The 26,065-nt window shown below is 38.7% G+C and overlaps 2 protein-coding genes across 2 annotated transcripts; both read left to right on the top strand.

Moving 5' to 3' along the window:
* The first annotated feature begins 758 nt into the window (after positions 1-758).
* rdh5 (retinol dehydrogenase 5 (11-cis/9-cis)) lies at positions 759-5,776 on the top strand. Its single transcript, XM_074641491.1, has 6 exons — positions 759-1,187; positions 2,035-2,120; positions 2,260-2,582; positions 2,668-2,926; positions 3,519-3,682; positions 4,713-5,776. The coding sequence occupies exons 2-6, from the start codon at positions 2,089-2,091 to the stop codon at positions 4,931-4,933; spliced, it is 999 nt and encodes a 332-aa protein (XP_074497592.1). The 5' UTR covers positions 759-1,187; positions 2,035-2,088; the 3' UTR covers positions 4,934-5,776.
* Positions 5,777-7,183: 1,407 nt separating this feature from the next.
* gls2b (glutaminase 2b (liver, mitochondrial)) lies at positions 7,184-24,894 on the top strand. The gene is made up of 18 exons (XM_074641479.1): positions 7,184-8,327; positions 9,280-9,382; positions 9,479-9,600; positions 11,746-11,875; positions 12,242-12,321; positions 13,495-13,658; positions 13,791-13,849; positions 15,694-15,726; positions 15,822-15,880; positions 16,032-16,098; positions 17,884-17,934; positions 18,047-18,223; positions 18,353-18,484; positions 19,467-19,559; positions 19,639-19,700; positions 20,016-20,092; positions 22,660-22,723; positions 23,961-24,894. Exons 1-18 carry the CDS (start codon positions 8,140-8,142, stop codon positions 24,115-24,117), a joined length of 1,818 nt encoding a protein of 605 aa, XP_074497580.1. The 5' UTR covers positions 7,184-8,139; the 3' UTR covers positions 24,118-24,894.
* Positions 24,895-26,065: the final 1,171 nt, after the last annotated feature.

The following is a 26,065-nucleotide window of genomic DNA, read 5'->3' as shown; positions in this document are numbered from 1 at the left end:
TCTAGTGAGGATGTTCATACACACAATCGGTGTCAGTAGTGGTCAGGAAAAGATTAAATGTTAACTAAACAAGTGTAAAAGAACTGAGAGTTCAGGCTGGGTGATGTACACTTGAATAAGGATTGTCAGACAAATGTGTGTGTAATAGTTGTAAAGGACTTCTAGGTCAAGGATTGGAGTTTGGCTGATGGTTTAGTTATGACCGTTACAAAAGCAAAAGGCAGAAGGAAGTTATAACCTTAGACGTTCAAGGTTTTTAAAGTTTGGGTACAACGTTTTTGAACTCCTAGCCTACTACTGGTACTGGTATACCAATAAATACAATAACTGGATAAATATTTGCCTGGCTAGGGTGATTGGACAATTCATGGAATGTGTGACGTGAAGGGATGTTGTGCCATGACACACGTTGCTGTTGAGTTTGCTCATGTAATTACAGGCATGTTTGGTAACCAATTGCACCAATTCACTGCGTACTATCAGGACAGAAAATCTGTGTCAAGAACCAGCTTGTAACACACGTGATCCTTCAGTTTGCTCTTCAGATGGCATAGAAATATGCCCTTTTTCTGTTAAAAAAAATAAGTCTTGTTTCACGCTCTTAGTCTCATTTTAAAAATATATATTTATCTAAACCAACATTTTGCAGAAATGTCCAAAGAGCAAGTTTAAAGTTAAAGTTGTTTTTTTTATGAAGGGGGCAATTGTGAAGCAAGTCATGTTCATACTAAATACTTTCCCTTGACTTAATACATTGATAAGCCGCAATACAATATACTTTACAAATGTCGCTTTACCGTCAACATGTCTGCAGTACGAGCCAACAGGTCTCCAAACATGCATCAGTTACAGAGTATACTACATATATTGTTTAAGCAGAGCCAATGAGGTTAAACACATGTTTTTGAGCGTGCACAAGGCTTTCACATGTGGGATTATTATAAGTTTTGCTGATATCCAGGTTCACATTGTGTACAGAAAGTTCTGGTGTATTCTGTAATTCCCACCACTCTTACGGTTACGGATTGGGGTTTACCAATTGCGGACTTGCCTTAAGGGATAAACCAGAGGGATAAAGCCTTTCTCTGACCAGCCTCTCTGAGTTAAGACAGAAGAATAACCTGAAAGGGAAAGGGAAGAGGACGGATAACTTGTGGACATCCATCACTTCTCAAAAAGAGGAAAAGGTAGGATAATATACATTTATCTCTTGCCAATGAATTACAAAGTACTTCCTCTTCTTACATGTTCTGATTTTTTTTTTCTACTGATTAAGCTCTGTAATATTGTTAATGATCACAATTTCCTGTTGCGAATGCATCACAGTATAATTAAATCCATGAAATAATTAGTTTTAATGTTTATAACGAAAGCTTACAGCAAACAGTAATTGAGGTTTTAAGTTTGAGTAGTTTTACCTGATCAAATTATATTGATTTATATTCTGGTACATTTCTCCTTTAATTTAATTTGCTTAACCTGAGATGTAATTTTACAGGATCAATTATATTTTAATTAATGCTCTCATGCCAACATAAAGAGTATGGGTACTGTATCTTTATTTAAGTCTGATTTAATTTCTGTCTTAATTATGATATCATGGATAACACAACCCATAGAAGTATCTTTTTCTCACTAATATGCCGGAAAACTAATTGGTTTTCTGCAATGAGCAGCTTAAGCAGCTCCGTCACGGGCATTACATTTATGCTTCAAAAACAAAGCACCTTTCCCTCCTCGGGTCCCCCTCCTTCACAAATGCCTTTCTTTCTTCCATAAGAGTATTAGCCAAAGATTTCTCATGTGCCCAAAGCAGTTCTGTATTACGAGCACCTCTTCTAAGGCCCTCAGTGAACAAACTCATTGTATCCTGTAGCTATCAAAAAGGTTCAATAAACCCTAAAATATTATGAAATAGAGTAGGGATTTGGTTATAAGTCTGTGTATTTCTACTTTCCATTCCTGAAAAATCAGATTTGGCAGTTTGCCATGTCAATACCTCCTAACATTTGCTCAACATGTTTTTTGTTTTAGCAAGCACTAAGTCCTCCGGGTGACCAAGAACCCAGCTCTAATCCTGGAAGCAGCATGGATACGCAGTTTGTCTACGACATTTTAGGGTAAGAATTACCAATGCTACACTACGTTTTGGGGCAGTAATTTGGCAGCCGTAGCCTCCCCTTCGAATCTCTAAGCTTACGCATCCAGAAAATCTTCTCAAAGTCAAATCCCTCCAAACTTGTCTCTGTTCTCCTTCAGGGAAAATGCCTGGTCATACATCAGTGCTACCTTCGTGGTGGTGTGGATTATCGTGTGGCTGTACAGAGACAGCCTGGAGATCGAGGACATCACTGACAAGTATGTCTTTGTGACCGGCTGCGACTCTGGGTTTGGGAACCTGCTGTGCAAGAAGCTCGATCGTAAAGGTTTCCGCGTGCTGGCTGGCTGTCTCACAGAAAAGGGAGCTGATGACCTGAAGAGGTCGGCGGGGCCTTATTTGAAAACCGTCACGCTGGATGTCACCAGTCAGGACAGCATCCAGAGAGCCATGGAGTGGACCAAGAAGGAGGTTGGCGATAAGGGTGAGAGATGATGCTGCATTATGACTGAGTTAAATTTCACAAGGCAAATCTGTAACACAAGTCTTTCATTTCCCTTTTCTCGTAGGACTTTGGGGTATCGTGAACAACGCCGGACGCTCGTTACCCATGGGTCCTTCAGAGTGGATGAAATTGGAGGATTACCACTGCATACTGAAAGTCAACATGAACGGAGTGATTGCCATGACGATGACCTTCCTGCCCCTCATCAAAAAGGCTCGAGGCCGTATTGTAAACGTAGCGTCGGTGCTGGGCAGGGTGGCTGCCAACGGTGGCGGATACTGCATCTCCAAGTTTGCAGTGGAGTCTTTCTCTGACTGCCTCAGGTAAAGACTTACCTCATTACATAAGAGCGTACTGTAACAGCCTGCTTTATTAAACACAAAGTATTTACTGGAGCCAGTTAGCCTTTAATGTTATTGACTGAGAGAAGCAGAAACTCCCCCAAATCCTCAATAATCCTCTTATTCTCTCACTTTTTGAAAGATCTATGTTCTAATTATAGGAACAAATAGTCATTCAAGTCATAATCTTCACATCGTCTTTGCCCCATGAGGGAGATTTGGTTTGCAGACAGGGTTTTATATTAAAGATATTCTGTTATATAAAAGACAAACAATACTGTTACTGAGCAATGAAACACATTCCATCTAAGATATTGCAGTAATAGAAAAAACAAACTGCCTTAGTATGTGCCAAGCAGACAAGTATTGGCTTATGAGACCAGACAGGATTACTGCATTTATTTAGTATATTGTGTTTTTTATTTCTTCCACGACTAAGCCCATTTATAATATAAAAGGTTCATGCAAAAGGTCGCAGGCGGTGTCACAAACTTGTTTCAAGCTCGGCTGTTTATTATATAATATTATGAACTGTCATGTACAATGCTATTCTACGTGACGTTTCTGTTTTTAGGAGAGATATAAACTACTTTGGAATCAACGTGTGCATCATTGAACCGGGGTTTTTCAAGACCGCGGTGACGAGCCTGGACCCCCTCGAGAGGGAGCTGCACCGCCTGTGGGACCAGCTCAGCCCTGAAGTACAAGCCAGCTATGGAGACAAGTACCTGGATAAATGTAAGTAAGCTGCTAATCGTTACTCATAATGCAAGCTATGAGTAAGCACCACTTCACTGGTTTATTTTGAAATGTGACACAAACTTTCTTTATCTGTATCTGTTTTTATGCTTCTGATTTTGATCACAATCAAAAGACACATTTTAATATCTCATTCCGATACTGGAAGTTATGGTGTTTTTAAAATTATAGTATGAGCTTTAAATCTGCGGGTGGTAACTTTGAGCAAATATGATAAAAAGGAAGGAAAACAACCAATCAGAGCCGAGCAGTCTCTGGGCAGCGCTGATCAAATATTAATCAAGATTCTGTTACTGCAATGCCTCAAATGTTTTCAGAAACATATTTTTAGTGTACTGTAAAATGAGAAAGTGTGCTCCGGCCGGTGGGCGGTGCTTGGTTTTGGCTCAACTGATCTCAACATGGTGGCCGGGTCACAAACTTTCTCATTTTACAGCTAAACCGTACACTACAAGATGTTTCAGAAAACATTTGAGGCGAGAAATAGGCATTACAGTAACAGAATATTATATTCACATATCAGCGCTGCCTGGTTTGACCGTTTGATCGGAGTTTGCGAGTCTGCGAGCAGTGATTGACAGCTGCATTAGAGACTCTTTGGCTCCGATTGGTTGTTTTTGTTCTGGCGTGGTGAAATCTTGCAAATGACATTAGGTTGCACAGATTTTCTCAGATTTCACATATTATCTGTCTCATGCACTACTGTCAGGAGGATATAGTGACAGTTTAATAAAAATAACTTACTATCATATTTGCTCAAAATTACCGACTGCAGCTTTAAAGTCATAATGAAATGTGATTGTCATAAATTTGTCCCCCATATAGCAAGGAATGTCAAAATATGGAAGGCATTCTTATTTTTCTGTATGTATATATAAAAGTCATATTGAATTCCTGAAGACAAGCTGCTATGCTACAGGGAACATCAAAATTCCAATAAAAAAAATGCACTTAAGTTAAATCCTTATTTATGCACAAACTTGATCTTTTCACTCATTCTCATTTTCAGACATCAAGGTGCAGCGTTTGATCATGAACGCCATCTGCGACACAGACCTCACCAAGGTGACCAGCTGCATGGAGCACGCTCTGACGGCTGCCTACCCACGCACCAGATACAGCCCCGGTTGGGATGCCAAGCTTATCTGGATCCCCCTCTCTTACATGCCTTCCTGTGTAGTTGACATTGGACTGAAGCTGGTGCTGCCTCGCCCGTTAAAGAGCGTGTAACTCATGATGACTTTAAAGAAATGTCTTCAAAGTTATCAGCCGTTTTATGTCACATCGTGTCATTTTGATGCAGTGATGAGGTTGGCTTAAAGAAAAAAAATCTTTTGCCTTTCAAAATACCCATATTCCTTATCTACATTGGCCAAGGAATGATCCAATGTTGCTGTTATTATATTTATATGTGCATCATCTTCCATGTAAAACATTTTTTTTTCTTTTTTTGAGACATTTAGAAATTATGAAAGAAAATAATTAAACTGTATTGTATAATGGACTGTTGACTGTTATTGTTTTGTTTGTTTGTTAACACTATGGTGTGCATTTTGACACTATTAATTACGTTTAAAATCAGAAACATTAGAGCAAGCAAAGCTTTACCAGCATTAGCATCAGTCTTCCTGCTTATAATTAATATCAATTTATACTCTGCAACATTTAACTTGTACCAGGCGGTGCTAAAAAGTCACAGATGGTTGTGTAAAAACACTAAAAGTTGTGTACTGTATATAAATATCACAGCCTTCATCCCACACTGATATTATATAAGAATTTAAATCACCTTTGTAATAACTAGATTTTTCGGGTTAATACATTATTTGTGTAGTTTTAATATATTTAGTGAGATCTTCAAAAATAACCTGTTACACATTTTTGTTCAGTCACATTTAATTCACTTTTATTTGTCTTGATAACATGTGTTGTTGCAGACGGTTCAGTGAAGCTATCAGTTCAGTTAGTTATTAGTTAAGCCACTTGACAGAATGTACTGAACACGTTCAGCTGCTGATGATCATCATAATAAACTGAGGTGGCTTGTTGGCTGACCATGTGTAGTTACACAACAGCTCAAAGGCGTTACTTAAATGTCCCTCAATCGGCTAGTTAGTCACAGGTGTGAGGTTATGTTGTGATTCCATCATAGCTAAAGAAGGCTACTGCTTACTACTCTGATATTATTGGTCTGTTTCATTCATAACACTGAATTATGTGGTTTAAAGGTCCCATATTATGCTCATTTTCAGATTCAAACTTGTATTTTGTGTTTCTACTAGAACATGTTTACATGCTGTAAAGTTAAAAAAAAGCCTTTATTTTCCTCATACTGTCTGCCTGAATATGCCTGTATTTACTCTCTGTCTGAAAAGCTCTGTTTTAGCGCATTTCGATGGAATTGCAACATAATTGCGTTGCTAGGCAACAGCTTGGGTCCATGTGTACTTCCTGTCAGCTGATGACATTCACATACACTGCAACCATGAATAAACTGTGACACATTTAGAATGTTTACGTTTAAAACTGTGTAAAGGGTCTAAATATTGTATATTCGTGACATCACAAATGGGCAGAAATCCTGACAGCTTGTTTCAAATGCAGAGTTTCTGAATACGGGCTGTGTGTATTTCCCTGTGGATTGAGTGTTTAGATACTTTCACAGTATTTCTTTAGGACTTAAGCCTGCTTTATAATAGAAAAAAAACCAACATGAAAATCTCACTTTTTTTATAATATGGGACCTTTAAAAAAAAAAAAGTTAAATTGATCCTGGTATCCTGACACCCATAGTCCGCATGGCAGACCTCTGCTCTCCAAAATACACTTCTAGCCCCTGATTGGCTACTATGGCCACATGGGGTGTTGTGTTTGTAATGTATCGTTCAGACCGCCTGCTGCTTTCAGTTGCCCTCGGAAAAAAAAGGTTCTCTTTTAACATTATGGCGCATGTTTGGTGATTAATAACGAATGTTTCTTGTAGCCAAAGTTGTATTTATTTAAGTTAAGTTTTTAGTCGTACGTTTTTTAAATATTGCAGAGCTAATTTATGTCTATTGAAGTGCATACATGTGTTGAATATCAGGCATATATTTGATTATTTTAACCAGTGGTGGAAGAGGTACTCTTTCTACTTCAGTAACAGTAGTAATACTACAAATATAGAAATACTCTACATTACACCAAAAGGCATGCATTTTCAATTTTAGTTAAAACGAATATTTTTTATTTTTTTAATTTAATCTACCAAAAGTGAAAGTACTCATTCTAGCTAATTTCTGAAGAATAGGCTATATTATATTATTGAAGTGCATAACTTTAATGTTGCAGCTGGTAAAGGTGGAGCTTAGTTTTTTCTATATATACTGCCAGATAGCTTGTGAATTTTACCAAGGGATGATGATAATAATTATAATAATAATGTACTTTATTTGTCTCCTTAGGAAAATTCGTAAATTAAGTAAATAAAGTAGTTATCCATAATAATACATAATTTATTTGTTGATAACATTTTGTATTATTAATCTAAATCTGCAAAGTAACTAGTAATTAAAAGTATTAAATAAATGTAGTGGCGTAAACAGTACAATAATTCCATTTGAAATGTTGCCTATAGTGGAGAAGGAGTAGCATATAAAATAGCAGAAAATTAAAATACTCAAGTACAATAAGGCCTACCTCAAAAAGATACCTTAAAGGTCCCATATTATAAAAAAAGTGAGATTTTCATGTTTTTTTTATTATAAAGCAGGCTTAAGTCCTATATAAATACTGTGAAAGTATCGAAACGCTCAATATACGGAGAAATACACACAGCCCGTATTCAGAAACTCTGCGTTTGAACAAGCCGTCAGGATTTCTGTCCATTTGTGATGTCACAAATATACAATATTTAGACCATTACACGGTTTTAAACATAAACATTCTAAATGTGTCCCAGTTTTATTTCCTGGTTTCAGTGTATGTGAATGACATCAGCTGACAGGGAGTACACATGGACCCAAGCTGTTGCCTAGCAACGCAATTCTGTTGCAATTCCGTTGAAATGTACTAAAACGGAGCGTTTCAGACAAAGGGTAAATACAGGTATATTCAGACAGACAGTATGAGGAAAATAACGTTTTATTTTTACATTACAGCATGTAAACATGTTCTAGTACAAACACAAAATACAAGTATGAACCTGAAAATGAGCACAATATGGGACCTTTAAGTAGCCAACAGCACTTATTGAGTAAATGTTAGTTACTTTCCACCACTGATTTTAACAATACAAGAAAAAAAGTTCATGAGTTGAAAAGGCAAAATTCCCGACGACACTTGAAAGCAGCCAAACTTCAGCCTGTCATATGAAAGTCAGTGACCTCGCAGGAACTGCTTGGGAACAGCTCTAGTAATAACCAACCTACTACCAATCTACTGTAATCTGTTCAGCCATGCTCTGTCTGAGAGCGCTGCGTCCGTCCAGCTCTCTCCAGCTGATCGTCAAACACACAGACGCGGTGAGGAAGGTCTTCATCCTCCAGCAGCAGCCGGCAGCAGCATGTTGTTGTCTGAGCACCAGATCAACAACCACGTCCCAGAGACCACCGCCGACACACTTGGATCACTTCTATCTCAAAATGTGAGTGTCTCTGTGAGATAAACAGCTCAGTGTCAACACTTCAGTGTCCTGCTGGGGGTGGACCTCTCTTACACAGTTGTAACATGAGTGCTACCTGATGGGCCTGATGTTATATTTGTTTTAAGAGGCATTTAAAAATATAGAAATAGTTATTATAGGATACTGTATATTAACAGTGACTAGGTGGTCATATCAGGCCAAGTGTAGTTATCAGCATGTGTCTTTTTGTATTTTTTTTTGTATTTTTTAACTATTATTTTTTTAAATTATTATTATTATTATTGTTATTATTATTATTATTATTATTATTATTATTATTATTTCTTTTCTTAATTTTATTTCAATTTTGAATGTTGAAGTTGTTTTCTCTAGTGTACTTAATGAGTTTGTCTATAAGCTCATCTACTGACAAATTGGTTTATAAACTATTGTAATTACGAACTTTAAATTGCATATATGAAAACAACCTTGAAAAAAGGGAAAAAATTAATTATAAAATAAAAAAAAGAAGAAGTTATCAGCATGTGTAAGCCATAAATTAGGGAATCAGCTCTTTGATGTGAGTTAAAGTATAAAGTGAGACATCCAACAGTGCTTCAAAGAGAGCAAAACTATTGTATGCAAACTGCAGGTGTATCTGTCAAAAACACATAAAAAAAATAACCTGCATTTAATACAATATGTCAAGAGGAACAGTCCTGAAAATCACAATGTACAACACATGTACAAAATAAATGCAATGTTTTTCTGTCATACTGACACTCTGTAATGTATCTTAAGGTCACATAATAGTGACATTAGCCGTTTACTTGCCGGTCATTGTGCATTTGTTAATGACCCAGCTAGGTAACAGTTGGTTTAACTAAATTAATTAGCATTTTTTAGAAGAAGTCATTAACTCAGCTATGTCAATGATGTTCGCTTTCCTCTTTTTTATTTTTAACTTCATCAGGAATGTTCCTTCGAAGTCCCCCAGCTCCTCGGGAGTGGAAGACCTGCTGTTCTACACCATCACACAGGGAAAAGAGCAAGTCCCCATTTCATACTTTACCTCAGTAAGTAGCCAAATAAACACCCACCAACCCCAGAAACCAAGCATCCATCCATCTTATCATTATTGTGTTTTCATCTGATCCTCTTGTTGTTTGCAGGCCCTGAAGAAAACGGGCCTCCACCCATCAGACCCCCGTCTAAAGGACTGCATGGAGAAGCTTCGACAGGCAGTGAAGGACTCTGTTGGTGAGGTGATGATGGACAGAGACCTTTTCCACAGGTGAGACAACTGGTTAGGACTCAATCATATAACTCACGACAACAGCAGTAAACTTAGTACATAGATGCAGATTTACCGTTTTTCTCAATCGCTTTGGCTCATTTCTTATAAAAACTGTAAGTGTAATTGTCACAACTGTTTCATGGGACATCACAACTCTTATGTCTGCAAAAGGTAACTCACTCAAAACACTTCATTCATGCTTCAAAACCTAGTTATTGTGTCAGTAAAGTGGCCACCATTCACCATGGCAGTTAATCCTGGAAATGTTTTCTTATATACAAGTCTCTGTTTTGCTTACTGTACTAAACCAGAATGTCAGTTTTGTCCAGCTGAATGCTGTTGTTTATCCCATTGAGCTGTTTAGAGCAGGTAAACGTTTACTGGGAGAAGTCAATACTGTACAGCACTGTACTGTAGTACACAGAAAATATGCACATTGTATGTATACAGTACATGTATTTGTGTAACAACAATGTGTCACATGTACTGCAAACAGAAAATTCACGTTTGAGCTTTCATGTAAAGTCATATACAGTGAACTGAAACTTTCCCACAAAATGACATCCATAGCAAAGAAAACCCTGCAGTAGTTCAGTAAAAAACAAACAAATTGTACCTCCTTACAGTACGTAACACCATGTCATAGATATTTATGAAATATACAAGTATGTCTGACAGATTTGATTTTGAACAATAATTAATAACATTAATAATTATGGCCCTGATCCATTTAGGTGGGTCCTGGTATTGTGCATGCTGGCTCACGGGAATGGCTGTGACACTAAATATAGAACGGGACCATAATTCTGTGTTTATCCTAACACCCTGCTGAAGTTTCTCTCTTTTTTTCCTTTTTTTCTGGGAGTGTTGCTCTTCTTAAGCCTCCCAAAATGGACTTGTGTCTCATCGCCTGTCTCCTGGTGTTATGTTTTCCATTCACTACCCGGTGCAGGCATTTAGACAAACTATTTTTAGTCTGACCTTCCTACAACAATCCATTCTAATGAAGCAGTTGTTGAATGTGACCTGCTACAGGATCATCTCTCTGCTTCTGTCTTTCTTCCTTCGTCTCCAACTTGTACATCACGTTACTCATTATAAGGGATTAATGACAAATTTAAGAACAATGTGGAAGAAGTCAGAACTACAGGAGGTTGACACAGCACCATGAACACATTTATATTTAATTTAATTAATGCATTTATGAATGTTAAATGTTTTGTTGAGACTGACTGAAAGGTCTTGATTGATGGTAGTTTTTAAGGCTGTGTGTGTTTGTGGTGGGCTTTAATTAAAATACTACTAATACTGCAGAGTGGTACCCCAAACCCCGTCCTTCATGTACAATGTATATGAGGGGTGGGAAATATGTTGTATAATATAATGCAAGGTCAATACAGAAATTGCTTAAGATATTTGTGTTTTGCATACAGTATTAAATCATTTCACCAGAATGATGTCATGGAAATCCAATATTTCAGATAATGTGTTAACAGTGATTTTATTTTACCTGCAATCAATGGAATATATCATGTAACCTTAATCCCTGACCATTATTCATTTTATTTAATTTTATTATTTAATTTAAAAAACCTATGTGGTGGCAGGTGACCTGACATTTTTACCTGCCACAGCCAACATTTACCCATTTGGCATGTGGCAGGTGCTAATTTCATCCCCTGATCTCCAGTATTTACCAAAAAGATGGTGATTGTTATCAAAAAACTCTGTTGTCTCTGTTGATTAACATAAAGCTAGCCAAAACAAGTCAGTAAGCTTTCATTTAAACTTCAGTAAAAGCTAACATGTGTGCATATAGACAGTCAGACATTGGACTACATGTGGAGAAATATTCCTTTAACTCGATTAGCCAAAACCTGGAGGTGTGAAAGTCAGTTGTTGCGTAGTTGGTGTGTGTCAGGACATGTCAGCTTCATTAACTGTCATGTTGATCATAGCAAAGGCCTGTCGCTGAGACTGATAGCTGACAGCTGCTGCTCTCACACCAGCGAATGCACACACACACACACACACACACACACACACAACATGTACTATGTTACAGTCTTATAAATAGAAAGTATTTAATTTTCAGTATGTGCTCCTGAGTGCCTCTGCATTATGTTGTTGTTTTTCTCTCAGGTGTGTTGGTGGAAACATTGTCCTGCTGATCCAGGCCTTCAGAAAGAAATTTATCATCCCAGAGTTTGATGTGTTTGCACAAAAAATTGATGAAATCTACAACACAGTGGAAAACCAGGTTGATGGGAAGGTAAGCATGTGTTGTTTGTTCGCTCCGTATTGTATAGAAATGGAAAATCAATTTTATAATTTCTAGGTTCTTGTGACGTTTTAAGCCTTGCACACATGTGGTTACATACCGTACTGTAAATGTTATAGTCAAGATCAATCTACAGTTGAAGATTGACGTAGCTTTCTTTAAATTCATACCACCTTCTCAATATCTGCATGCATCACATCACTTTAATACTGAAGATGTATGGAATTACTGTATACAAAATAATTTCCTATTAACGCCTCCTCTGCTGCAGTGCTTTTAGTTGTGACACTTTGTTCCAAATCTTAAACTGTGTGATGTAACTGTTATTGTGTTTGTCTTCATGTTTTCTGGCTTTAGGTGGCAGACTACATCCCCCAACTCGCCAAGTTCAGCCCAGATCTGTGGGGTGTGTCTTTGTGTACAGTGGATGGCCAGAGGTACGAATTACAGATTTGTACTTGACAGAAACAGTCTCACCGAAAGGTCCATTTAGTAGCTTTTGTTCAGCTTTCGATTCTATCGCAAGATCTTCCTCGATAGAGTTTTCCCAGTCGTGATTGAATTCTAGAAATTATATTTTTCTGAGCGTTATAAAGACGTCTCATCCTCGTTGGCTTAAAAGATGAGATGATTTAATTTGACTGATGTTGAGGAAGACCGTGTGATGTGACCGCAAGCTCCAGAATAGCTACTGAAGGGTCCTTGCGGTGAGTTTGTTATATATTATTATTGTTTCGAGGATTAAAGGGCCAGTGTGTAACATTTCGGGGGATCTATTAGCAGAAATGGAATATAATATTCATAATTATGTTTTCATTGGTGTATAATCACCTGAAACTAAGAATCATTGTGTTATTGTTATCTTAGAATGAGCCCTTCATATCTACATAGGGAGTGGGTCCTCTTCACGAAGTCCGCCATGTTTCTACAGTAGCCCATAACGGACAAACCAAACACGGGCTCTAGAGAGAACCTTTCTTTTTTTTACATTACCTGAAGGCCACCGTAGTTCTCCGACACGCTTGTTAAACTGCTGTAACATGAGCCGCAGAGTGTAAAACTGTGGTACCGCCAGCCGCGTCTGAGTAGTGTTATTATGGTAAGGATGGCCTCTGAGCGAACGGTGTAACCACGGTTTTGTACTCGGCCGCTTGGGAAGGGAGGAGTGAGCGGAGGGGTACTCAGTTGGTTGCAATCTGCAACCACACCACTAGATGTCGCCAAATCGTACACACTGTACCTTTAAGAATGAACTTTCAATCTCAACAGATTTGTAATTTCAATTAAATAACAAACAAACAAACAAATTTATATTTCCTCTGTGAGACTGTTTTTTTGATATTGACGCAATTTGTTATAATTTTTTTAAATTTTCAATCATTACAGTTTTTACGCTTCAGTCTGTTAAACCTAAGTTTGCAACAGAGTCAGAAACGGAGGATAAATCTGGATGAGAAAGCTATAAGTAGTGCTCGCCCTCTTCCTCATTGAAATGCCCTTGAGCAACACACCGAATAATCAAACTGCCCCGAAGTTTCGTAGTTCATCTTCCAGGTGTGAGTCTGTTTTCTGTTCAGTGAGACTTTAAACACTGCGTCTTCTTCTTCCAGGCACTCAGTAGGCGACACCAAGCTGCCGTTCTGCCTGCAGTCCTGTGTGAAGCCGCTGCAGTACGCCATCGCCGTCCACGAGGCGGGAACAGAGGGGGTTCACCGTTACGTCGGCATGGAGCCCAGCGGATTCAAGTTCAACATGCTGTCGCTTGATGACGAAGGTGTGTGAGTCCTGGTGGATTGTATATCATTACCTCTTTGACTCTCAGTGAATAATAAACTTCATTATGATACATTTTTTTGTTTTAGTGTAGAACTCCTGATTAACATTGTGTCGTTGTCCTTTCTCCCAGATAAGCCCCACAACCCCATGGTGAACGCTGGAGCCATAGTGATCAGCTCTCTTATCAAGGTATGATATGGACATGGACAGATGGACATGGACGGTGTGTGATAGTTGAGTCAGCATATAACAGTAAATCACTCTCCATTTATTAACAGAACATTTTAAAAACTGTTACTTGTAATTAGAGTCACACAAGTGTTACATTTTGGTACCATTTCTATTTTTTTTATTCACAAAACAACAGGAGTCCCACTGGGCATGAAGTTTGTGGGATATCAACAAAGTTTGCTGTACTCCACACATGAAAGTCAGCAAAAATCACTGATTATAAAAAAGTCACATCATTTTAACACACTAAAATGCTTTGCTGATTGATGTACAGTACACACATTTATTACACCGCTGTGTTGAATACTCGATTCTGATTGGTCAATCACGGCGTTCTGAGGTCTGTAATTTCTCTATAACAGGCCGTTGCTATGTATAGCAGACTGTTGCTATGGGCGCAGCTCTGATGTCGGACTCTGGCGGACCGTTTTGTGTCAAATTATTTATTTTTTTAAGTAAGTAGCCGTGTAATAAGTATGATAATGTACAGCTTGCAGGTCGTTGTTGTGATGAGGGCGACGCTGCACCCCTCCATATTGCGTAGGGGGGCAGCATCGACCTGTCTGGGATTCTTTCACAACAATGACCGGCTCGCTGTACATTATCCCTTACTTATTGCATAAATGGCAGTGGGTTATAGAGTGCTGCAGGGATGACGTATTTTTGTAGGCCAACCAGGAAGTTAACATCGCCCTGGTTCCCTCCACAAAAAGCCAATGGGATTTTCCATTGGGTTTTGGATTATTGCAGAAAATAAGCTCTGTTTCAAATAAGCTTATATGTTTTGTTCAGCAAAATAATCTCCACAAAGAAACACCCCATTTATGATTTTTGAAGTGTGAATGCAATCGCCAGAAGTAAAAAGATAACGTTAGGCTATAAACTAACTACACCACGGTCGCATGAGTGGCATGAGTGTGAGTATAAACAACGAGGCTGTAAAGGAGGATGAGTCGGCGTGATGCCGATTAGTGGTCTCATTTAGCCACTTGTTAGCAGCCGCCTTTTTTAAGACACGTAAGAGCTTCAAAATTCACGAGTGGGATTTTATATCGTAGAACAAAACGTTAAAATCTCTTAAGCTTGTGTTAACCACAGACCTTATTTCAGGCATCAAACTGAAAATCCATTAAAAAAAAACACTGACTTTGAGACGAGGGAACCGGAAGTGCTAAAATGCTAACTCATTTCCGGGTTTTAGGACTCATTCCTGCAGCACTCTACTGTCATTATTTTTTTTTACTTTTATTGGCACATTTCTCATTACATTAGAATGTAATCTAATTATGGAAAAATGCTCATCTTGTTTTTGTTATATAGAAAAATCAGGGCCTTTTTTTACATAATGAACGAGTCCCACCGCACCATTTGGCCCTTTAATGTGCAGTATGTTCTAGTTCAGAGCCTGCAGTCCAATGATGTGATGATGATTTTCATTACAAAGCCTGGGGGAAATGTCATAAAGCAGGAGTAACAAGTTATCAATGAAAATAATGTAAATATCAATGCCTCTTATCAACTGAATATGACTGCTTTTCTTAGGCATATTCAAAGTTTGTCTTGCAGATTCAAGTTGTCTGTAATCGTGTTTTGTGAAATATTCCTGAACTCTCCCTGAGCTCTGGATTATGACCGCTGCCTATCTTTCCTCTTGTACTGTGCCAGCTGATAATAGGGCACTAAATTATGCAATCAGAGATACATTCATGTATTGTTTCACACTGTGGTGTTATGAGACAGTCAAGTTCAGTGTTAATGAATGTGGCAGTTAACACGAGTAAATGACTCTCGCTCTGTTTCAGCCTCGCTCCAATAAGGCAGAGAAGTTTGACTATGTGAGTAATGCGTCTCTTCTCTGTTAACACCATGAATATGAAACTCATTATGTCAGTGGTCAGAGATGATGTAAATGTTGTCTTTATTCATCTAGGTTATGGAGTTTGTGAAAAAGATGGCAGGCCAGGAGTATGTGGGATTCAGCAACGCCATGTGAGTGTACTGTCCAGATGTTTGAAGTTATAATATATCTGCGTTCAGCACACCTCAGTTGGAAGACAGTGTTGTTGGGCAAATTGCCTGTCCACTGCTCTATTGCATTATTGATGTTTCAGTATTGACCCCTTCTGCCTCTCCGTCTCAGGTTCCAGTCAGAAAAAGAAACAGGCGACAGAAATTTTGCCATCGGATACTACATGAAGGAGAAGAAGGTCAGTGACAGGAGGCTGAAATATAGGGGGATTAGAGATGCTTTTTATTTTCTGTTGTATCTGTTTGCTTCTATGTACAACTGACACGTTTCTTTAAAGAGACAAATTATACTGTATTTTCATTACAGATTAATGTTCCAATTATTTTCTTGATTAATTGACTTATCACTATGAAACATCGGAAACTTTTAAAGTGTAGACATTTTAAATCTCTTTACATTGATATAAAAACCAGCAAGTCCTCTCACTGACTGCATTCACATGTACCAAATATTACATTTGTTTTGCCGTAACTCCGAAAAAGATAATATTCCTACCAAGCTGTTTACGTGGCTAATGAACATTAATATTCCACTAATATTTCCGTTTACATGCAGCTGTGCATATTCAGATTAACATAAAACGTCCCTTATGGTGTACGTCATGCTGACCTACCTACAACCCGTTTAGCTAAACCAGTCAGCTGGCTACCTAGTTGTCTTTTTCCCTATTCTTACCATCATCATCATCATCATCTGGTCCATTTGAGGAACTCTGGGCATCGTCATCACCGGTCATTCTTGGCTGTGTTTGCCAGGGGTCGATGCTCTAACATGTTGTTTAACACATCAAAATATGGAAAAGTGGAACAGCATGAGCCGCTTGTGCCATTTTGCTTCTTTGAGTCAAAAATATATTTTTTTTCGGAGTTTTCCACCGGTGGCGGACTTGTTCAACCCCAGCCTTCCTCTTTCATTCCTTCAACCATCTTCTTGAAAAGGTCGATGTTGTGATATTTGCACACATCCAAAAACCTGTTGATATCCACAATGTTTAACAGTAGCTGTGTTTCTCCTTCTTTTCTTTTGGGTATGCATCTCTGCAAACTGTCGGCTAGTTGCTTTGTGTAAAACGCACAGAGCTGACCGTAACCAGACAAGAGGCCGCGTGTCACAAACTGCCGTAAAAACCCCAACTGAATGTGAATGTGCTGTATACATGTCCATAGAATGCTCCTAAAACCTGAATAATATCGGCATATCCCGCATGTCTTAATCTGAAAATGCTCCATTCAGAATCACTCAATTCAGAATATCCAGACGTAATAATGACCTGTATCAAAATCTGAATATTGTCATATTCGGAATAATAATGGAATATTAATGTTCATGTAAACGTAGTCGATGAAAAAGATGAAACCAGAGAATGTTTGGCTCTAAGTAATCGATTGATTGTTTCAGGTCTACATATAAAGGGTTTTCACAATGGAACGGATTAGTTAATATTTTGAAGACCTAGATATCATTGTTGTCCGGTAAAAACATATTTTCAAAATTTAACTTTTTTAGGATGTAAGAAAAGCATGCTTGACCACTATATCATTTTTTTCATATTTTTTTTTTTTTTTTAAGTGTATCGTGAGCTCAATATTCCTACAATTATCTCTAGCCACTGAATGCAATTACATTTTTTCTTTTTTTTTAGGTTTCTCATTACCAAAAGATTACCCTCCTTCCATTTTTGCTACTGTCGTCAATTTGCTTGACCAATGATCTTTGAGGTCAACTGAAATTCATTCTCGATGGCCTCTCATACATCTCCCACTGCCCTCTGTCCATCGGCACTTTACCATGTCAGAGGGGTTATTCATGACCTTTTGCCCCTATTTGAGGAGCGAGACTATGAGAGAGCTTTATGACCGGACCAAGATATTCTTGATTTTCTGGTTGAGAAATCCTCCTCTATCTGAACAGTGCTAGGCCAGCATACTTCATATAATCACGATGATCATATTTCATTCACCAGTGTTTTCCTCCGGGAGCGGATATGATCGATGCCCTGGACTTCTACTTCCAGGTAAACTGCTCTGCCATGAGTGGAGCTTTTCATGAAGATGCATTAAATCTATAATCTGTAGCTTGATATTGATGAAAATAGATTCAGTAGTTTCTCCTCTTTTGGTTTTTAGCTCTGCTCCATCGAGGTGACCTGCGAATCTGGAAGTGTCTTGGCCGCCACTCTGGCCAACGGAGGGATCTGCCCAATCACAGGCGAGCGTGTCCTGAGTGCCGAGGCAGTGCGAAACACTTTGAGTCTCATGCACTCGTGTGGCATGTATGACTTCTCTGGCCAGATGGCTTTTCATGTGAGTAACAGTATGTTGGAAATAAAAGAGATAAATGAATGTTAAGCGTGATCAACTCGCCTGCGCTGTGGAAGGAAATGCTTGTTCATGTGTTGACCTAAAACAGATCCCACATCTCTCATCTCCCAGGTGGGTGTGCCGGCCAAATCCGGGGTGTCCGGCGCCATACTGCTGGTGATCCCTAACGTCATGGGAGTGATGTGTTGGTCCCCTCCTCTGGACAGAGTTGGAAACAGCGTCCGGGGAATACACTTCTGTCAGGTTATAGACCAAGATGTTGCAGTTTGTCTTTGTGCCTTTGCATCTGGACTGTTTCAGGAGAAGATGCTTAAATAAGGCCATAGAAATAGAAAAGGAGTAGAATGGACATTCCCATTAAAATCAACGTAGTATGGTTAGAGTGGCAGACATTTTTTTGTGTACTGTTGCCATTGCAACCATTATAGCAGGCTAATTTACGTTTAAACTAAACTGACTCATGGCAAGTCGCGGACTCACTTAGGTGAGTTTTTTTTAGTAACGACTAAAACGAGCAGTTCTCTGTTGTTACCATAACAACAATCGGCATGTTCTTTTACACTAGTCAAATGAACACGGAAAACAGTTCAATGTACGTTCTACTCCTATTCTATTTCTATGATACGGCCACTATGTGCAGAATGTGTATGGGATTATAGCATGAAATCACTCTAATGACATATGTTTTTGGTGTCACTGTCTGCTGCAGTTCATATATATATATATATATATATATACAGTATATACACCATCCAATGGAGCCAAAGTCCAAAGTTTTCAACTTACACATAGTGACTTTAAATGCTGAGGAAAGCAGTGACACCTTGCTTAGTTAGAGAAATCACTTCAAAGTTTGTTTTTACCAAAACCAGAAACCTAACAGTTTAGGCTCAAACAATCAATATCATCAAAGCGTAACTCTATAGCTGCTTTACAGAGAACAAATCGTGGAAGGTGCTGACAATGATTACTAGAGCAGGGTTATTTTGTAGTTCATAAGTGATGACATAAAATCCATCTCCTGTGTTGTAGCAGCTTCAGCTTTTACATCCCAGTGACTTCATAGGTTTGAACTATCTGTCAAACCTTTGTTCGCCTTGTTCTGATGAAGAGCTTGTTTCGTTTGCATTGTAGTTTCCTTTGTTTTAAAGCATAAAAAGAATATATACGTCTTCCAGTTTTTTTCCTCCTCTAACAATTATACCGTATATCTTGTCACCCTCAGGAGCTCGTTTCGCTCTTCAATTTCCACAATTATGACAACTTGAGGCACTTTGTGAAGAAGCAGGACCCTCGCAGACCGGAGGGAGACGACAGGGTTTGTTGCTTGTTTGCTTTGGTATGTTTAATGTGTTTTGAGCCTCTGTGTTAATTATGTCATTTTCCTGTATTTGCAGAACAAGTCTGTTTTTAATTTGATGTTCGCCGCCTACAGTGGAGATGTGTCTGCCCTGAGAAGGTAATTCACCAGCAAACCTCTCTGTAAAACAGGTGACCTTCATAATCTAAGGCGTGGGAACTGGAAAACATTCAGATGGAAAAAAATCTTGTAAAATATCTCATCAACATAAAGTTTGTCTGCGTAACTGAAATTAATCATACTGATACTTGCATGTCGATTAACTCAAATTTAAGTACAATGCTAAAATATGTATTTGTTCTATATTTATATTACTATGTGGAAAAATGACATTTTCATTTCATAATTTTCTTTTATTTATTTTATGCATCAAAAAAAATATTAGTGAACTGTACTTTGATTTATTTCCTTCAGGTTTGCTCTCTCATCCATGGACATGGACCTGAAAGATTATGATTCCCGAACAGCGCTACATATCTCTGCAGCAGAGGGTGAGCTCAACATCATCTGTTCATCTCTCCTCCTGTTATTTAGTGAATGAGTGACACTAGATCAGCTCCACAGGCAAATATAAAGCAGTCGGGTAGCAAATCTGTTTGACCACTGGGCGAAAATAAGACATCCTCAGCTCTTAAAGGTCTGCACTAAAAAAAACAGAAAAAATATGAACTCTAATAAAACAAGAATGAAACATAAATAAAACACTAAATGAATAAATATCTGGCTTAGCCCTACTGTATGTATGCACACCAGAGGCAGGATAAAACTCTAACTTGGTATACCAACATATTACAATAAGCAAAACAAACTAGAATACATGAACTGGTAAATAAAGCTCAATTAAAGGCCGGAATAAAAAGGTTAAAATACAATAAATATTTAGCCAGATAAATAAATAAAGCTCAGTTAAAAGCCAGACAAAAAAAGGTAACTCATTCTGCCTGATTAGACCTCTGCTCAGCACTACAGTATGTGGGTGTGTACATCTCTCTGATCGTCCTTTTAGTTGTGTTGCACCTGTTAAGGCGGGAGAAGTTTCACCTTTATCCTTCTTATTGGTTCATGTATTAGTGGGTCTGCACCTTTATCACGTATAGGCGGAGTCTGCACACCATCTAAAAGGCGTCTCAGCTGGACGCCCCGCTCGATTCAGCCTGCAAAAGAGGCGTGCTTGCCAACCTCGACCACATGACTGATACAAACACAGCAGGATATTTGGGTATGTTCCGATTACATTCTTATCCCTAAATAGCGGAGTATAATACATTACGTTATTACAAATGAATGAGCGAACGCCATACAGCAGAGCAGCCAGCAGGGGATTGCTGGTATCATTTAGTCTCTGTGGCATCGTTATCTCTTCAACGATTAATGAGACAATAAACCTTGATCACTCTAAGAGATCCATGCTTCGTTTAAGGTGACGCCTCCTCCAGTCGGCAAATGTTTTCCCCTCCATTTAAGAGGAATGCTCCTCCATCGTCATCACTTTTCGCTGGATTGTGCCCCGGCTGTATGAAAGGGAGCGCACCCAGTGTTTCAGCACAGCTCCATCCGACTTCAACCTGAGCAGAGATCTAATTAGCCAGAGTGAAAACACCTGTGTGGGTGTTCAGGGCCTTTACCTTAGTCTTTACTCTGTGTCATTAAAAGCTGAGCTGGTAAAAACATTAAACCTGGCACATTTACTTTGGTTGGAGAGACTGAACTGTCTCTGTGATGGGACAGGTGGACTGCAAAAAAGATGAGGTGAGACAACTTAACGACATGCCCTGACATGCTCGCTTTGGTTCTAATGGTACGTGTCCAAGGTTTTTGGATGTGAGGCGAGGCTTCCCAGCAATGGACGCTTGATGGGCTGCCACTAGGCACCTCATTGGACGAATGCTTTCAGTCGTGAGCTGTTGCTCCAAACTTTCAAACCGGACCCAACTTGGCGGCTCTTCAGGAAACGTTTTCATATATTACGAAAAATAGTTCACTGAAATGTGTTTCTGAAAACATTTTAGGCAAGAAATAAGCCATGCAGATGCTGAATCTGTCTTTATTTTAGATCGACATCGGTTAGTTTATAAGGTCCTCGAGAGTTTCCAAGGCGATGAGTCGCGCCGTAAAGTGCATAAAGAAACCTAGACCTCAACTTTATGCAAATGAGGAGCGGCTAACGTGACGGTCCATCTCTCGAAATGCAACACCACGCTACCAGAATGCATTGCACGGCTGTTTACATAGACAACAAATGGGAAGCGCGGAAAGGACGGATCCTGTGGACACGTACCGTAAGAGGACAGCATGTAGAAAGTTACTGATCTCAGCTTTAAAATACTTAATTTCTAATGAGGATTAGTTGACATAGCAACCCAAGAGCACCTTTATCACACACCCACAAACTTCAGTTAAACTTAGTTGAGAGAATAATTGTGTTATACTGGCATTGTATGTTCACAGCTTTAATTAGTGCTAAATTAGTTTCCCCTTAATTTGATTAACTAGAGAGAGACAGTTCTTTTGGCTCACATTATACAAAACCACTAATGAATCAGCTACAGGGCACCATATGGTCGATTATTTATCTTGTGTTGTGCTCAAAGTTTATTCACAGCACAGATTTAATGCTTCGCTGCAGTGTGTTCAACAGTAACATTTTTCAGAAAGAGCCTTGTAAGCAGAGTCATTTGTTTACGAGATAAAAAAAAAAATGGGAGTAATAACAGTTTTCTTCCAAATGAAAGAGGCAGAGCTTTGCACTAAATCTGATTCTGAGTTGGATTGCGACTGGAGGGAATAGTCATACATCTTTTTTTCCGCATGTAGTTTGTATTTTTAGCAGCTTTGTTTTCTCCACCCACAATCTGTCATGCTATTAAACAAATTTGTAAATCGTGAATATCTTGCTAGTTTGGGGCGGTATAATTTAAAGGGAATGTTACTCTCGCATTGGTTTTTGACACTAAAGTGAAAACGGTGGTTTTGAGTTATCAGAAAAAGATTGTCTCTATTTGCTGTGATTCTCCCAGATGGGAAACTATAAACTGTCATCTTCTTTGTTTACTCTCAGGTCATATAGATGTGGTGAAGTTCCTCACTGAAATCTGCAAAGTTGATCCATTTGTAGAAGACAGGTGAGAACGACATCTTTAACTTCTGTCTTTTTGTCCTCTAGCTGTGAATTCCTTCACTGCTCCATATGTTTGGCCTTTTAATCACAATGAAATAGTTTAACTTCTAGTCTGTTTTATGTTGTTTTCAGATAGAATAGATATATACCCATATTTAGATGCTTCTTCACTCCAGAGAATATGGTTTCTAATCTTAGTGGGACTACCTGGTGTAGAAAAATGTTTGAACAAATACCTCTCAGAGCAAGACAAAACCGTATAGTGTAGGTACTTAAAGGGATGGTTTGGGTGTTTTGAAGTGGGGTTGTATGAGGTACTTATCCATAGTAGGAGTATGACGGTCGGCATGCCCCCAGCATTGAGAAACAGACAGGAGCAAAGCAATGTACTGCTGTGGACGGGGGCAACAGCAAAACATATTTTAGCCACCTAAAAGAAAGGCTCACCTTAAAAAATCTATATCCGTTTAAGCGTACACTATATTTAGAACATTTTCATCGCTTTATCTTGCCGTCAGATAGCCCTTTCCAACGGGGAACTGAAATCGAAACTTATCTATACTCTCTTCAAAGCCACCAGACTCTGTTGACAACAACAGTTTTTTTTTTCAGTTCAGTTCCCCGTCGGAAAAATATTCCAAATATAGCATTTTTTTTTTTTTTTAATACGTTGTGCTGATGCCCCCGTCCTCAGCAGTACATTGCTTTGCTCCCATGTCGGTACTGCTGGCGTGCCGACCGTCATCTTCCGTAGGTAATACACTGACTATGGATAAGTACCTCATACAACCCCACTTCAAAACACCCAAACTGTCCCGTGAAAGTAACGTAAAGGATAATTTCGTTATATGTTAACCTGGCGCATTTCCCGTAAATGTGGCTCTTTGTGACAGTTGTCCAGCGGTAGTTGATGAAAACTGCACGCTGTGTATCTTGTCATTTTATTCTTGCAATTCAGAAACTTGCCAGCACAAACCATTTTGTCTCATTTGGTACTACTTCTCTTGTACAAACACACTCTAAATGGACAACCTCACACATAAAAAATGTAATGTGCAAGTTGACCCGAATGTAGATCCCATAATGGCGGGACTTTCCTTTCATAACAAATGAACCCCGTAGTGTGAACTTGAATCATCTTTACCACATATTGTTACTTGGATACTTAGATGTCAACTACTGAAAATTCTCCTCTGTGAGTCCTCTCTTCATTTTTACTTTCTTCACTCATTGCCGTGCAGGTGGGGGAACCTACCCGTCGACGACGCCATGCAGTTCGGACACAACGAGGTGGTGAAGGTGCTGAAGGACTATCAGCAGGTCTGCAGGCAGCAGGAAACGCAGCACACCGAGACTGAGCACTCCACGAAGCTGGACACCATCGAGGGCATGGTGTGACGTATTTGAATAGTCCCCACGCTGTAACATGTCAGGGCATTTGTGCAATCTGTCAAGTTTTTAAATATGAAGGTCCTTTTGTAGCACTTTAAATGAGTTCCAAACAAAGACCAGAATACGACTGTATAAACATAAATTAACTATGCAAACAGCGGTTGGGGAAAAGATAAGATTCAATGCAAACAACAGGCCGAGAAAAAATAATAACACAACAAGCCAATAGAATACAACATTAGTGGGTTTGTGTAAACAATAGCATATGCTGCGAACAGACTGAGCCTAATTTCAAATCAGTACTGCTGGAACACAATGTTGATGTGATGGTAAGATTATTAGAGTTATATGTAGCAGGCGGTCTCAGTATTATTGAAGAGGGATTTGATCAACTCCAAAAATGGATAATTATAAATGCAAATGCTTCCCATTACTTACAACGATACATTTTTACTGTTATCTATTTTTATTATTCTATCGTGCCTTGTTGAAACATTTAAATATGTAAAACTATCTGACATGTTTGAATGTAAAATCTCAAATCTCTTGTAAAAGGGAGTCAAGATAAGGAATGTACGTGAGCCCAAAAAGTTTAATGTAAGATATATTGTATATATTATGTTCTTCAGTTGTAAATAAGTGCACTGGATTTCTAATAATACATAATTACAGACAGTGTCATAACATTTTAACTCTGCATAAAACAAGAAATTCCAAAGAGCCGTTTATGTGAAATACTGTAACATTGAAGACATCCATTAAACATGTTTTATTTATCTGCCACCCGTAGTTTCATTTTTGTTTTGATTACATTTTATTAGGGCAGTCAATGCCTCATGCAGTCAGCAATTTGTTGTTAAATATGAAGCAGCAGTTACAAAATCAGCTGAATGTAGGAACACATGATGGAAAAGCAGCGGGAGAGGTGTGGTGTTGTCAGGAGGTGGTCGCTACTCAAATGCCTTTATTAGAGTGTGTATTGGATAATTATTATCTTTTCTAGGAAACAGAAGGACATTCAGCTGTGACTATAAAGGATAAAGCTAATGTACGCTGAGTCACGGCCAGCTCATTTTAGCAGACTTTCTCTCGTGTTTATTTATAGATGTAGAGTTAATCAGTGTTGACAAACTGTCCCTTCACTGTGGTTCATGCAGCTGATATAGGCTGTGATGCAGGCAAGCACAGCGGTTGCAGCCGCAGTCCATGTGTGCTTCACTTTTCCCAGCTTGCACCAGATGGCACTGTGCCCCCATCAGAGGAAGTTTCTGTAAAGCCACAGCATCGGTGGTGTACTGAACAGAGTGGATCAGAAAAAAGAGAACATGACGGAGCAGAAAAGAGCTGATATAAGACTGACCTGACATCCAGAGAGACTGCTGCCACCTGAACACATTGTGGTGGTCCTGACAGATCTGACAAGATGAAGAAGAAACTGCTCTCAACTTCACACATTGCGTTTATTTCAGTTGAAAAGGTCTGTATTGAACTGAGTTAGGAGCAGTATGGCACAACATGTCTACCCATTTTCTCATTGATGCGAGCCCACTGATTAGAGTGGAACAGTTACACACTGGTGCTCTCTGTTTTCAATATAATTGTTAATTAGAAATCACCATCTTGTGAAAGCTTGGGATCCAGTACTCTTCCTGGACAAAATAGATTGGGCCTCTTTATCACCATGACATTCAGGTGTAAGATTGTGGATGATCTGATCTGGTTGGCATTAAGGAAGTTTAATGAAACCAGAACAACAAAAGATTTGGAATGAAATTGAACTCCAAAAACTTTTTTACCAAATTTTCAAGCTGAGGAGTAAAGAAAAAAGAAACCAAACTCAGAGAGTAGGAATGAATTAAAGGTGCTCTATACGATATCTAGATCATTAATATAGCATCAAACAACTATTTGCTATGTAAACATATAGAGGAGTAATGTCTACATGAGCAGAGAA

This window comes from Sebastes fasciatus, chromosome 1 (genome assembly GCF_043250625.1).
Source record: "Sebastes fasciatus isolate fSebFas1 chromosome 1, fSebFas1.pri, whole genome shotgun sequence".
In the NCBI taxonomy this organism is placed as follows: domain Eukaryota; kingdom Metazoa; phylum Chordata; class Actinopteri; order Perciformes; family Sebastidae; genus Sebastes; species Sebastes fasciatus.
This window is presented reverse-complemented; position numbering and strand designations above follow the sequence as displayed.